Source organism: Rhinolophus sinicus, linkage group LG03, assembly GCF_036562045.2.
Source record: "Rhinolophus sinicus isolate RSC01 linkage group LG03, ASM3656204v1, whole genome shotgun sequence".
NCBI classification, from domain to species: Eukaryota; Metazoa; Chordata; class Mammalia; order Chiroptera; family Rhinolophidae; genus Rhinolophus; species Rhinolophus sinicus.
Window position 1 is genome coordinate 125,120,030 of NC_133753.1, and position 16,246 is coordinate 125,136,275.

The 16,246-nt window shown below is 35.2% G+C and overlaps 1 protein-coding gene across 1 annotated transcript in view; it reads left to right on the forward strand.

Moving 5' to 3' along the window:
• The first annotated feature begins 411 nt into the window (after window positions 1–411).
• TMEM232 (transmembrane protein 232) overlaps window positions 412–16,246 on the forward strand; it is a 166,993-nt gene continuing 151,158 nt past the window's right edge. Inside the window, exons 1-3 of the mRNA XM_019727872.2 lie at window positions 412–456; window positions 1,432–1,553; window positions 8,790–8,922. Coding sequence (XP_019583431.2) covers window positions 8,807–8,922 — 116 coding nt within the window. The 5' untranslated portion in view covers window positions 412–456; window positions 1,432–1,553; window positions 8,790–8,806. The remainder of the gene's footprint in view (window positions 457–1,431; window positions 1,554–8,789; window positions 8,923–16,246) is intronic.

Consider the following 16,246-nt stretch of genomic DNA (forward strand, 5'->3'; position numbering starts at 1 on the left):
TGGGCGTGAAATATTCAGGAAAGGAGTCAAAGGAGTTCCCAGGGCGTTCCCAGGGAGTATCTTTGCTAACCATATTTTTATTTTTTGTTTTAGATTTTTTTTGGGGGGAGGAGGCGAGACTTTGGAAGAGGCATTTAGACATTGAGGGGACGTTAAAGCACTGCCGCAGCACTTCTGGCAGCAGCTACTGGCCGGATATCTAACTTATGTATACTATTAAAACAAATCATTATTATGTGCTTTATGTCTATATGTTAAAGCTAATAAAGGTCGTTTACACATCGTTGCATCTCTTCGTTTGAAACTGTACACAAATGTGGCGAAGGCGGGGAAGGGAGGATGGAATTAAATTTACAGGTCCTGATTGGCTAAACTTGGTCAGAAGCGAGACTCTCACAGCGTCCTTAGCAACCAGTCTCGGTCCCCAGCGACTCCGAGCGAGCGCCGAGCGCCGCGGTGAGTGACGACTAGGTCTTGCTTCTGAGGACTTGAGAGTTAACGTTATTGCCACATCCACCATTCCAGGGCAATCGGGAGACCCACAAAGACTCACACACGGGAGTAATGAGCCTCCTTTTTTAGGATTCCGTAAGCTCTGGCTGTTGGAAGAAGCCTTTACTGCTTGTGCCCCTAACCCAGGCCTGCCCTTCCTGACTCTCCTGAGAATCTAAGCCTCTAGCGTGAAAATTATCCTGTGAGGGCATGAAGGGAGAAGGTGGGGATCAGCCACCAGGTCATCGGACAAAGAAATAGCTTTTTTACTGGGGAGACTAAAGGCGGTGAGGGGACTTTCTTATTGCTATCAATAGGAGGATTCTTTTATTAATAATGTCCTCTATACTCAGACTCACTTGTTCTCTGGCAACCCTTAATTCAGAAGCCAGCTTGCTTTTCTAGACAGTTTCCAAGTCCTTCTATAGCTGGTGAAAATTCCCCACCTCTCTCTCTCTCTCTCTCTCTCTCTCTCTCTCTCTCTCCTTCTCCTTCACTCTCCCTCTCTCTCTATCATTCATTCAAAAATTTGGAGAAGTGTGTGTGTGTGTGGGGGGGGGGTTATACCTTGAGGATGTGAAGTGAAAGGATTTTTAAAAAGCAGTTAATCTTGAGAAGAGGGTACAAGTTATAGACTAGGAAAAAGTTCTAAGAGGAGGTAAGCAGATGGTAGGATTCCTTAATTTACCTTATCTCAACAATATGTCTGAATGAAATCTTTTTGTGGTCAGTTGTAAAATTATCCTTTGTTCCTTAAAGGTATAGTCTAAATCTTGTATTCATTAATGTAGGTTACCTATCAAAAGATTTGCTGTTATTTTAATATTGTCTAGTTCTCAGAAATTGTTTTGAGCCTTATTTTAACTGGAACTTTAAAAATACACTAGGGATTAATGTTAAAAAAGTTTTCCTTGTTTTAAAATTCTGGGTCTATGCCAGGTTGCAGATGAACTGCCAAGCACACAGACAACTGGCTGGAGCCATTTCATGAGCTGAAACATCTCTCTTCAATGTGTAAATGTCCTTTGTTTTGATGCCCCACATAAATCTTTAGGTTCAAGGTGAGTACCAGGTTTTGATTTCAATAAGAACTATTCTGTATGAACTCTTGTAATCTTGATGAGTAATGCTATATTCTTACTGAATATCTGATTCATTATCAGACTCATTCATTACCATAATGAATTTGGTAAGTGTTCCTCTCTTAGTTCATTGTCCATCCAGAGCTCCTGGTAAACTGCCTGGTCACAAGTGCTGAGTTAATAGTTTGTTTAGCGCTATCAATTTCCCAAAACGTGTTGTATATGTAGTTCGAGGAGACAGTGTTCCAAATATTTCTCTGGTCAAATTTAGGAAAAACTATATATCGTACTACTACTCAGGAAGAGTTTCAGTGCACAGGAGAATATTAACAACTCTGAGCAGTCGCACACTTACTTAATTTTGTTTAGTGCATTGTTTCTTAAACTTATTTCACAACCAAAAACTTTTAGGAGGTAATTACATCCCAAGAATATGTATTCCACAAAATACATTTTGGGAATTATTGTCCCAAACTAAATACTGTACTCTAAATACTGTACCCTACATTTCCATAAAAACAAATGAATTAGTTTCTTTAAAATGTAAAACTATCTCTATTTGCAAATGGCATGATGTTATATGTAGGAAATGCTAAAGAATCTACGAGGAAACTATTCACTCTAAGAAAAAGTTTAACAAGGTTGCAGAATATAAGAACAATAAACAAAAATCAGTTTTATTTTTGTACAGTAGCAATTAGCAAACCAAAAAGGAAATACATTTTTAAAAAGTCTATTTATAATAGCATCCAAAAGAATAAAATTCTTAGGAATATATTTAACAATGGAAGTGTAAAACTTAAACTTTGAAAAATTACAAAACATTGTTGAAAGAGACTAAAGAAGACTTAAATAAACGGAAAGACATCCTATGCTCATGGATAAGAATACCTAATATTGTTAAGATGGCAATGCTCCCCGAATTCATCTACAAATTCAGTACAATCCCTATGAAATTCTAGTTGATCTGGTTGCAGAACTTGATAAACTGGTCCTAAAATTTACATGGCAGTTCTATTGTGGAAACTGGGATACACAATACAATCTTGAAAAAGAAATACAAAGTTGGAAGACTCACATTTCTTAAATTCAAAAATTACTAGTGAGCTGCCGTTATCAAGACAGTCTGGTACTGGCATGGAGACAGACATATAGATCTATGCAACAGAATTGAGAATCCAGAAATAAACTGTTACATTTATGGTCAATTGCTTTTTGACAAGGGTGCTGAAATAATTCATTGAGGGAAAAAAATATTTAACAAATGGTTCTTGGGCAATTGGATATCCACATGCAAAAGAATAAAGTTGGAACCCTACCTCATACCATATACAATATTAATTCAAATGGATCAAAAAGCTAAATGTAAGAGCTAAAACTAAAAAACCCTTGAAAGAAGACATAGGCATGAAATCTTTCTGACCTAGATTTAGGCAATGGTTTCTTAGATGTGACAACAAAAGCACATACAACTAAAGAAAAAATAGACCCAATGGACTTCATCAAAATTATAAATATAGTGCTTCAAAGCACACACCATCAAGAAAGTGAAACGACAACCCACAGAGTAGGTGAAAATTTTTGCAAATCATATTTGATAAGGGATTTGTATCTAGAACCTATGAAAACCATTTGTAAAAAAACAAAAGTAAACCGAGTAAATTTGAAGATCTAATTGGCTTTGTTAATTGATTCATGAATCTGGCAGCATCCTATCTAGCAACTAGAAGGGAGCTCTGTGTTGTACAAGATAAAAGGATTTTATAGGAAGATGAGTGGGGCAAGGAAGCTATTAACAAAAGAAAAGAAATTATTTTTAGACATGGACATCTTTTTTGAGGGGGCTGGAGGGAATGGCAAGGGTTTTTATCATGCAGATTGCTTCCTCCTTCTATGAGTGGGTGGGGGATGGAGAGGGCCCATGTGACAGATTACCTCATTGATAATGACCATTAAGTTCCAGACTGGTTGACAAAGATTATATTTTTGGGGAGAGGTTAAAACAGCAATTAGATCAGGTGTTAAATGTAGGTTTGGGATCATGGGCTTTAGCCCAGGTGACTCCATTTGGGACTTGTGGTGTTCTCTTTAACACATTACAAGTCAATGATAAAAAAGACAACACAATTAAAAATGGGCAAAGGATCTGAATAGACATTTCTTCAAAGGAAATATACACATAGCTGATAGGCACATGCGAAGATGTTCAGTATCATTAGCCATTAGGGAAATTCAAATCAAAACCACTTCATACCTGTTTGGATATCTGTAATCAAAAAGAAAACAAGTGTTAGGATGTGGAGAAATTGGAGCCTTTATACGCTGCTGGTGAGAACGTAAACTAGTGCAGCCACTTGAGAAAACAATCTGGCAGTTCCTTACATGGTTAAACATAGAGTTACCCCACGAATCACCAATTCTACTCCTAGGTCATATATTCACACAAAATTTGTACATGACGTTAATGGCATCATTAAGACTGAAGCCATTCAGATCTTCTTGGATTCTTGGATCTCTGTGGCAGCTAGCTCACAGTTAAGACAAGTTTTATTTTTATTTAGAGAACATAAAATGTGTTTATCACTAATGTTACATTATGTTTGCGTATGTGGGATGGGAGAAGAAATACTGAAAACATTGTTTTTTACAAGAAATCCAGGAGAGGATATAGAGAGCAGTTTTCTGAGAAGAATAAATTTTAGTTTTTTTCTAGTACAGATTGCTGTAATGACTTCATGAACCTGGTATAAAGTGGTCATTCAGCTCCTTTATAGGTCATTCAACTACTTTTCTGGTTATTCAGACTCCCTTGTTTGCTTAGTGATGCATAGGCAAATTTTGTCTATCCTTCATACATTTGACATTGGATTTTTCTAATTACTGCCAAGTTTACCCTACTGCATCAGTATCCTAAGAGATTAGTGTCCTTAACCTGTGGGTTTCCTTTCCTCAGCCATGGTTATTGTTCTTCTAGGACATAGCACCAATATTGAACTGTTTCATCAAGTTCAGGACTAAGGTTTTCATCAGATATCACCTTGGAAAATTCATCAATGTAATTCTCAGTATAAATTTTTTTCATACAGATATTCAGATATTTTACACCATGAAGATTCTTAAATCTCCATAAGCGATTTTCTGAATACTCACACTCATATTCAATGTTCAGTCCTTCACAGTCAATTCTATCTTGTTTAGTGAACCACAAATCAGCCATTTTCCCTATTTGGAAAGTTTAGCATAATTTTATATATTTATTGATCATCTGCCTTTATTGTTCATAGTCTTGCCAATTCTTTTATTTACTTCTACAAAGTTAAAATACATGTAGTAGGTCTAAATCATAAGTGATAGACTTATGTGTGCAAGAAATAGTATTTTTGTACTTTCTTTAAATTGACTATGTATACTCTAAGCCTCTGTTCTGCTTGACTGTTGGATATTTATTCTTAGTTTTTATTAGGCCTGCCCCTGCCAATGGTTTAACAAAGGCTCTGGATCCTTATATATCAAGAAAGCATTGGTCAATTGTCACATCTATATGGTCCCCTCTGTACTAACATACGCCTTCTGGGCCACAACTAGGCCTGATGTAGGTAGAGCTATGCTCTGGGGTCTGCTATGCTAAGGGGTCCAGTCTCTCAAGTTGCAGTGCCCAGACATTTCTTCTATGGTACTGTCACCTCCAGGGGATCCTGCTACAGCAGAGGAGATGGCTCTGAATGACCTCCGTTACCTGCCAGTCTCAGGAAACATCTCCGTCTCTACAATTCCAGAACCATTTTTCCTCCCTACAGAGCTCTCTCTGTCATCTTTTCAATGACACAAAGTTTAATTTTTTGTTTTTGTTTTCTTAAGATGGAGAGGAGCCAGTGAATTCAGGCAGTTTCGACTTTCTTCTTTGCTGAAATTCAGGCAAGAAAGGAAGAAAAAAAAAAAAAATATATATATATATATATATATATATATATATATATATATGCATACATATAACAAAGAAAAATATATATATATATCAAAGTACAAGCCAAAAGGTAGAGTTCTTAAGAGTTCTTAAAAGTATATGTAAAGCCTTCATCCTTAAGAAGCATTAATGGTACATCACCCATATTCTCTTATAAGCTAAACATTTTTAGTTTTTAACTATTTCCAAAAGAAACATGGTTTTATATTTCCTCACCTTTTCCCATGCCTGTTGGTAAAATAGTGTCTTTTAAAAAATATAAGTGTAAGACCCCAAAGTGGATGAGATAATTCAGCTTCCAACATATTTTGCTCAAAAGGTTTGCAATTAAAATTTATAACGAATACGTATAGTCTAACTTTGTAATGACAAATATAATAATTAGTTATTTAAAAAAGTGTAATAGATAAAATATAAACCATACACTCAAATTTTATGCTTCAGCAATCTGAGTAGTTTATTATTGGCAGTAGGGATCTATTATAGGGTCTTAACAAGGAGGTGGAGACTGGGGGAAGAGTGAAATTATCAGGAGATTTTTGTTTGGAAAAGTTACTCTGGCAGTCAAGTAAAAGATGAGACTGGGGAAGACAGATCAGGAGACTGTCAGATAAGAAGTTATTGTATTAATCTAGGACACAGATAATGGCGTCCTGACTTAGGAGAATGGCAGAAGAGATGAAAAGGAGACTTGATTAACAGAGCTCCTTTGAAGATGGACTCAATAGCACAGAGCGACGATAGTGCCTCCCCAATGATTTGATGCTGCGTGAACTGGTGAACAACCTGAAGCAAGGTGAGGCCTCACAATGACCAGGAAAAGAAGATTCAGATGGAGCCTTGGTTTCCTATGACTGTGAAGCTGCCAAATTGACCCTCAATTGTCTAGATTGGGACTTTAAAAACATTTTTTTAACTGAGAGAAATACACTTCTACTTGTTGAGCAATAGTCATTTTTATTTCTGTTATATGTCACTAAACCTAATCCTAGTACAATACGTGTCACATATTCTTTTATAATCTTATTTTTATTGAGGTAAATTTTACTTGCAATGAAATGTACAAATATTCATTGTATGATTCAATGGTGCAAATATCTACCATTGTTACCAGCAGATGCGAGGAATATTTGGACAATAGGTTCGGTGATCAAGAGAGGATTTCTATAATAGTCTCTAAGTTCTTGAAACCTCAAAAAATATGAGGAATTGTAGTAAATCCTGTGAAATATATCAGGAAACAGCTCAAAGCTCTAGGTCAATATGCCTAACACATACACAGAGACCAGTTTGCTTTCAGTTCAGTTTCCCTTCAATTATTTTTCCCCCAGATGGCCTGTACATTTTCCTTTCTATTTATTTGGCATTAAATGTTTTAAATTAATTTCAAACAAATCTAAGAGTATGTCTGACTCAAATTTGTATTTCTAAACTCTTTCTAAAATAAATAATGTTTTATAAATTGTGGGTTTCTTTTTGTCTTCTCTTGATGATTTTGTCTTTACCTTGCATATGTAAACATCTTATCTCCATAATTTTATATGACTCAAGAAATACTCGCCAAATTTGTAACATTTATTTCTAGATTTATCAAATTACCTCTTTTGAATATCCCTACATCTTTATTATTGTTGTTCTGTGCTTATGTGTACTTTACAATGAATTCATTAATCATTTGTGGTTATTTTCCTGAGTGCCTTTTAAAGTGGTGTTGTTAACTGTTAAAACAAAACAAGACAAAAAAGCTCCTGAACATATTAATTCTGTTTGGGAATGACTTGTATTTTAAAAGTGAGGCCCACTCTGAATAACATTTCTGTATATAGCTCAGTGTAGCTACTGACTTAAAAATACGTTTGCTTTACATTCTAATGGATATAGGTTATTAGAAGCAGACCTTGCTCTAACCAATAGCAATAGATAATGGTGTTTAGAGTTTATAATCTATTTTGTGCTGGATATTTCCCCATTACTCCTCCAGGTCCACTTTCCATCCTTCTGCCCTCTGCCTTGCACCTTCGGCTTCCAGTTTGGTTTAGCTAATGGAAAGCACGGGCAGATGGTTGGAGGGGAATGCGGGAGGAGAGCGAGATCCAGTTTCTGTTCTCCAGGCTCCCTCTTAGCAGGCAGCCTCCGATTGGTTGCGTCTCTGGACCAAAGGCCAAAGATTTTTCTTAAGCACCACTCTCCTGCGCTTGGGCCCCTCTTCCCCTGGGTCCTGAGAGTGGTAATGGTTTATCCCACCTCCCACTCCCTTCTTGCCAGCCCATGAGAATGGAGCCATTTCGGGTTTTCTTTTCTTTCTTTAAAATTTAAATATCTCTGCCCGCATCTTTATTCAGTTACCCTATTTGAGTGTGTCATCTGTTTCCTGCCAGAGCCTTGACTGATATAGTGACCAGTGTTAAAAATTAGCTATCTTAAAAATGAAATACAAACTAATTCAATAAAAATCTAACTGCCCATTTCATTAGTACTTCCCTTTGCTCTTTAAATATTAACACTCCATTAAACACAAATAGTGTGCCCCAGATTTGGTCTTACACACTCATAAAATGGGCTCAGACATGCTTCAAAAAGAAAACAAATTTGGATGTGAGGACAAACAGAGAAAGCATAATCTAAATGGCAAAAAGACAGGAGACAAAAAGAAATTTATAAGTAACCTTAAAAAACAGAAAGCATAGTAATCTAATAATGGTCATAAGCACTTCTATAAAACTTCCTATAAGTCAGGCTCTAGTCTAAGTAATCTACATAAATTAACCTACTTATATCTTATAGCGACTCTATGAAGGTACTATTCCCTTTGTTCAGGAGAGGAAACTGAGGCACAGAGCAGTTAACTAAAACAGTCTGGTTGTATTCTTTTAACTACTATGCTGTTCTTTCAATGGTTTTGCTGATAAAACTGGTAAAGTAAATAAAGTCTAAATATTCTATGAAAGGATGATTTTATAGTAGTAACATAATAGAAGGAACATGGGTTTTCGTTTCAAAGTTGGGTTTGACTCCTAGGTCTGACAACTTTAAATTGAAATACTTCCTTAATAATGGTAATTATATATGAAAATTAAACTATTGTTAAAATAAATAAATAAATAAATAAGTACTTAATATAATTTCATTATTAAGCCTGATTTTCCTTCTTGCCACCTGTTTCTCCATAAATAATGAATTTGTGTGAAATGTATTATTTGGCATTGTGAATACATTTGTATTCTAATATAAAATTTAATATGTCTCTTTAGGTTTATGATCTATCAATATGCCTATTAAGAAATCACCTATGATTAACACATCTGGAGCAATATCTTCCTCTTATGAAAAAATCTTGAGGCTTCATTTTCAAAATTTAAGGCAAAGAAGGAGTGATAAATCAAAGTAAGTTTAAAAAATTTTCATATTATCAAAGTAGTGGACCCATAAGCATTGGAGAATTTAGAAAGTGTAGAAAATTGTGAGCAATAAATATAAATGAGGATAAAAATATTAATATTTACAATTTTTAAATAAATGGCTTCATTATAATCATTTATTTCTGAAACTTAGAATTTTACACGTTTGTTTAAAATAACCAATTTTTCTGTAAGTGTATGTTTTTTAAGTTGCCATAGTAATCCATGAAAAGCATAAGATAAAGCATTTAATAACTAGGGTATCGTGAAGCATTTTAGTTATTAGTAGGTCCTCTGCTATTTCAAATTAAGCCACAATAGAATGGTTTTCTGCATTTCAAATTATTTCCTTGGGGAAAAGTTTCTAAAATGAAGTTATTAGATCAGTTTGTTGATAATTTAAAAATTATGTGTGATTTTAAGAAATTTTTAAGAACTTAAAAATGAAGAGAATAATAGGATATATAATAAAACTTACATATTGACATATTGTTATGTTTTTTTCAAATCTTTAATAAAGACTAGAGCAACAGATCAACTTGAAGCTATGTGACCACATACCCTCCCAAATATAATTGTGGCATATATCATTTCAGTTCATTTTTCTACTTTAACATACATGAATATAAAATTTTATTTTCCATGTGAATCTAAATGGAATTATATCTTTACATAAATTACACACACAGATAATTATAACACATTTATCTGTGACTTGATTTTTAAAAAATCAATGTTTATGTTTTGAATTCAATCCATATTAATAATTATGTATTTTCTTTTTTTAAGATTTTTATTAAAATAAAGCTGACATACAATATTATATTAGTTTCAGGTGTACACCATAGTTATTCAACATTTATATACCTAAAGAAGTCATCACCATAGTAAGTCCAGCAACCATTTTACACCGTACCATACAATCATAATATTATTGACTATATTCCCCAGGCTGTATGTTACATCAGGTGTGCAGCATAGTGGTTAGACATTTATATAATTTAAGAAGTAATTCCCCTAACTAGTCTAGTACCCACCTGGTACTATGCATAGTTATTATCATATTATTGATTATATTCCCTATAATTTACATCCCATTGACTATTTTGTAACTTCCAATTTGTACTTCTTAATCCTTTCACCTTTTTCACCCTGCCCCAACCCCCCACCCATCTATCATCCCAGTAAATCTAGTACCCATCTGACACCATACATAGTCATTACAATATTATTGACTATATTCCTTGTGCAATACCTACATCCCCATGACTACTATGTAACAACTAATTTGTACTTCTTAATCTCTTTCCCTTTTTCCCCCCATCTCCAAACCCCTGCCCATCTGGCAACCATCAAAGTGCTCACTGAATCTATGAATTTGTTTCTGTTTCATTTGTTTGTTCTTTAAATTCCACTTATGAGTGAAATCATATGACTTACTACACTCAGCACAATACCCTCTAGGTCCAGCCATGTTGTCGCAGATGGCAAGATTTCATTCTTTCTAATGGCTGAGCAATATTCCATTGTATATATGTACCACCTCTTTATCCATTCATCCATTCAGGGACACCCAGCTTGCCTTTATATCTTGGCTATTGTAAATAATGCTGCAATAAACGTATGGAGGAACACATCCCCTCAAAGTAACGTTTTTGGGTTTCTCCAGATAAATACCCAGAAGTGGGAATACTGCATCCTTCCTTGTCTCTTATGATAGCCTTTCTTTTAAAGTTTATTTTGTCTGGTATAAGTATTGCTCGTTCAGCTTTTTGTTGTTGTTTTTATTTTCATAAAATAACTTTTTCCATCCTTTTACTTTCAGTCTGTGTGTGTCTTTTGATCTGAAGTGAGTCTCTTGGAGGCAACATATGTATGCGTCTTGTTTTCTTATCCATTCAGTCACTCTATGTCTTTTGCTTGCAGCATTTAATCTGTTTACATTTAAAGTAATTGTTGTTAGATATGTAGTTATCGCCATTTTATTATTCATATTTTTTTACCATTTTTCTTCCTGTCTTAAAAAAGTCCCTGCAAAGTTTTTGTTGAGGAATCAGATTCTTTCTTTGTTTTTAAGGTTCTTTCTTTGTTTTTAACTTTGGGCATTTTAATGATTTGTCTCAGTGTAGGTATCTTAAGGTTTATCTTGTTTGGGACTCTGCACTTCCTGGGCTTGAATATTCCATTTCTTTTGCCAGGTTAAGGAAAGTTTCCATCATTGTTTCTTCAAATTGGTTTTCAATTCCTTGCTCTCTCTCATCTCCTTCTGGTACCCCTATGATGTGAATGTTGGTATGCTTGATATTGTCCCAGAGGTCCCTTCAATTGTCCTCATTTTTTTGGATTTTTGTTTTTTCTTTTCGCTGTTCTATTTGGGTGTTTTCTGATACCTTATCTTCTAAATCACTGATTTGATCCTCTGCTTCATGTAATCTGTTGATTCCTTTTAATATATTCTTCATTTCTATCATATTTATTTCTGACCAGTTTTTTTAATATATATTTTCTATTTTCATTTTTATGTTTCCTATCTCTTTGTTGAAGTTCTCCCTGAGATCGTTGAGCATCCTTATAACCAGTGTTTTGAACTCTGCACCTGGTAGGTTGCATGTCTCCATTTTGTTTAGTTCTTTTTCTGGAGCTTTGTTCTGTTCTATTATTTGGGAATTGTTTCTTTGTCTCCTTATTTTGGCAGCCTCCCTGTCTGTGTTTCTATATATTAGCTAGGGCTGCTATGTTTCCCGGTCTCAGTAAAGTGACCTTATGTAGTAGGTGTCCTGTGAAGCCCGGTGGCTCAGTCTTCCTTGTCATTAGAGCCAGGGGCTCCAGGTGTGTCCTTTGTGTGTGTTATGTGTGTCTTCCTGGTATAGTTGAGTTTTGGTTGCTATTTGCAAGTCAATGGGAGGAATTGACACTTGGACTTATTGGTTGTGAGGACTAGCTGTGAATACAGTGACAGAGCTGTTGTGCAGGGGCTGACCTTGTGGAGCAGGATTCCCTTTAGTGGGGCTCTGGGCATGCCCAGTGTGACCTTTGGGTGTGCCGTCCTTGGAGGTGGCCAGGTGTTGCTTCAGCTCAGTTTGAAGTTGGCCACTGGGCATGCCAGCCCCTGGGCCACCTTCGAGGGGACCTACCACAGGCCAATTTCAGCCACAGCCTATGCCCTGCCTGGGGCCTCATGGCATGAACTACAAGGCAATGCTTAGATGCCCGCCAGGTATTCTGTGCTTGGAGAGATCTTGAGAGGCTAAGCTGCGAACCAAGGCCAGCTTCCTCTAGTGCTGGGCTTAGGGCTGCTCAGCCAGTGGTATGGAACATGCTGAAGCCAGATGGTTCTTGTTTGGCTTTTGTGAACCTTTGAGAAACCCTAGAAAAGTCTGCAGCATGAATGAAGCAAGGCAGGCGGTTTATAAGAAAAAGCCACCGGAAGCAGCTTGCTTGTGCCCTAAAGTTGGGTGGGGTGGGGGGGTCTCAAAATCACCAGGGCTGGGTAAATGAAGGGCATTAGCCAGCGTGATGGAGACTCAGATTGGCAGCTGCATATGCATGCTGGGAAGGGGAAGGGCTCAACAAAAACACAATGGCTTCCGCCAGCTCCTCCACCAGGAGAAAGCTGGCCCTCTAGGCCTCACTCTGCAGTCAGACATTCTAGTTCCTCACCGAATATCTCCACTTTACCCGCTGAGCCACTGCCTTAGCACTGGAGCTCAGAGCCAGTGATTCCATCTGTGACTAAGTCCGTGTGTGGGCCCTCCAAGAGGAGCGCCTCAGAGTGTAGCCACCCTCTGTCACACTCAGGTACAATCTTTGCTTGTTTTCACAACCAGAAATTATGAGGATTTTTCTTCACGGTACTGGAATCATGGTCTGGGGAGCCTGGTGAAGCACCGAGACCCCTCACTATTTGGCAAAGTGGGGAACCTTTGCAGCTGAGATATTCCTCCTGATTTTTAATGGTCTCATGTGGGTGTGAGACCAGCCCATTCCATGTCTCTGCCCCTCGTACTAATTGTGTGATGGCTTCTTCCCTATGTCCTTAATTTGTAGGACTTCGGTTCAGCAACACTTCAGGTGATTCTCAATGATGGTTATTTTGTAGTTTAGTTTTAATTTTGCTGTAGTCGTGAGAGGTAAGGATAGCATTTACCACCATCTTGACCCAGTTATGTATTTTCTTCACTCATTCATTTTAGCAGCTGCTAAATAATGTTCTAATATAATGAGTCCTTTTTGTTTTACTCACTTTATTTTCCAAAATTTTTCATAAAGTCAATGCTAGAGTGAAGCTCATTGCATATATCTCCTTATGTACCTCTGTCTTTCTTTGGATTGGATTTTTTCTTTTTTATTCCTTGCTTTTTAAATTTTACTTGATGCTGTTTCTCTCCAAAATATCTGAGTCAATTTACATTTTCTTTTCTAGAATGTGGAAGTATCACTCTCCCCATCTTTACCAGTACATGGTATTGTCAAACTTCTTAATATTTGCCATTATATTAGGTTAAAATTGGTACTTGCCTGATAACTAATTTTTTGAAACCCCTGATAACTAATGAGACTGAGCATATTTAATGTTTTGCCATTAGAATTACTTCTATGAATTATCTGTTCATGTTTGACCAGTTTACTTTTGTGTTGTCTTTTTCTTATTGATATTTGATATTCTTAAACATTGATTATGAATTCTTTCAGTCTGTGGCTTGTCTTTTAACTTTGTTTTTGTGGTGGCTTTTGTCATACAGAAGTCTTGAAAATTAATATAGTTATTATGTTTTTAAGATTTATTCAAGATATTGAGTGTACATATATAATTTTCTTTCCTGATTGTTCATTCCCTTGGTTTATTTCATTAACATATGGTAAGTTATTCATTTATTCTTCTATTGTTGGCCTTTCAAATAATTGTTTGTTTATGGTTATCGTTATTATAAACTCTGTTTCTATGAGCATTCTTACACAGGCATACTAGCACTTTTCCTAGTTTTATCACATATTTTCTAAGGTACATATCTAGGAATGAAATTGTTGGATCACAGGATATATACCATTTAGTGAACAGAACTTATTTAGTGAACAGAACTCATATAATGCGTATGGAAATGATTTTTGTTAATGATACTAAGTACAGGTCTAATTTTTTTAATATACATACCCAATTGATCAGCAACATGTATCAAAAAGAAATCCTTCTGCACTATTTCTCTAGTACAATTATTGCATAAATCAAATGTCTGCACATAATGGGTATGTTTCTGGGCTCTCTATTCTGTTTTCTGGTCTATTTGTTTCCTTCTATACTAATACCATACTGCCTGAATTACTGTCATTTAGCAATATAATTTAATAGTCAGTATGACAGGTTTTCCAAATTTGTTCTTCTTCAATGATAAACTGCATATTATTTTTAGAATCAGTTCGTCTTTTTTTTTCCAAAAAAAATTTTGGGGGTTGTTTATTGGATTTTTCTAAAGTTATAGATCAAATAGGAAAATGGGCATCTTTATCATAATAAGGATTTTAATCCATGAACAAAGAGTATCTCTCCATTTATTTAGTTATTTGTAAAATTTTCTCAATAAAATTTTAATTTTTTTTTTTTTTAGGTGGGGGTACTGTCTATCTTTTGTTAGATTTATTCCTATGTATTTGGTATTTTTGATACTATTACAATTTTTATGCGTATATTTTTTTAAAAATAGATTTTTTTGAGCTGTTTCCAGAAGAGAGAACTACAATTGATTTTTATGCATTGACTTTTATATACAGAAATATTGCTAAATCATCCTATTAATTCTAAGCATGCTTATTTCAATTTTGATTTTAAAGAAATACTCTAAACATTTCATAATTATGATTAATTTCCTCCAACCTTACCTAGCACTTTAATTTTTTGTGTGTTTTTTTAAAACCAACTAGACTTCGTGACTATTTTAAGTAGTTAATGTTCCTTTATATTTCATTTACTATATCACTTAATTTTCTTTTGCTTTTTATTCCTTCTTGCTTCTTAGATCTTGTTTTTAAAAGATGTACAACTTTAAAATTTTTCCTTAGTGACATTTTGTTGTTAAGAAAAATCTGTTTTTGTTAGTCTGAATATATTTTTATTTTATTCTTATTCTTTAAAAAAATTAAAGCTGAATATGGAATTATCTTTGGTCTGTTATCACTTTTATTCTTTTTTTTTTTTCTTCAGCACATTGATTATATCATTACACTCACAGCTTCCCTCATTACTGTTAAGTTAGGTGAAATATTGATGCTGTTTTTTTAAGATTAGTCTGTTTTCCCCAACTTTGGGTGCTTTCAAAAATCTAGTGTCTTGCATTTCCACAGTTTTACTATGATGTGTCAGAATGTAATTAAAAAATTATCTGCTTGGATTTCTTGGACCTTTTGAATTTGTGGCTGGTGTCTTTTGTAATTCCTGAAAAAATATCAGATATTGTTTCTTTAGATATTACCTTGACAACCCATTTTCTCTCTATATGAAACTCTTGCTTAAATGTATATTAGACCATCTCATTATATATGTCACATCTTTTACTCTTTCATCTCCATTTTCCATCTTTTGTGTCTTTTTACTGTATTTCAAAAAATTTATTCTCATGTGATCCATTTTCCATATGACTAATTTTCTCTTTTTGTTACCAAAGTTGAGTTTTAAAAATTATATCTTACATTTCAAATACTTCATTTATTTTTCTTCAAATCTTCTATGTAGGCTTCTAGTTCCTGGTTGCCTGCAGATACTTTTAACATGTTGTGGAATAAGTATGATGATTTTATAATTTATGTCTGATTATTCCAATGATTGAAGTCTTGGGAAGTTTGTAATTTTTGTTTTTCTCACTTATGTCATATCTTATTATTTCCCACTTGTCCTTGGGGGAAAAAGATGTTTGTGCTATTCTCCAGAGAATCTTTGCTTTTGCTTCTCTGCCAGATGCCTATAGATGCTACTAATTTGAGACAACTGAAACTAACTCCACTTCCTGAATGTTCTTGGTGAACTATCTAGAGTTTGCCTGGGGTGTAAATCTGTGTTGAGACTGATCCTCTCAGATGCGTGCATAAGCGCTCCCAGCACCCCCGCCACACACACAAACACATTTTTTTCCCTTTCTGTTTTCTTCTCTGGTGAGCAAGAAGGCAGCCTTATCTACAGGTTCCTGGGGTTGAGGAGAAGTGATTGGGGTGAGTTCCTACCTTGGATATTTAATCAATGTGAAGGGAGTCCCTGATAAGTTTCCCACACCTTGAAAATCCTGCCTTTTTCTTACTGTACAATCACTTGGAAAACTTACTTG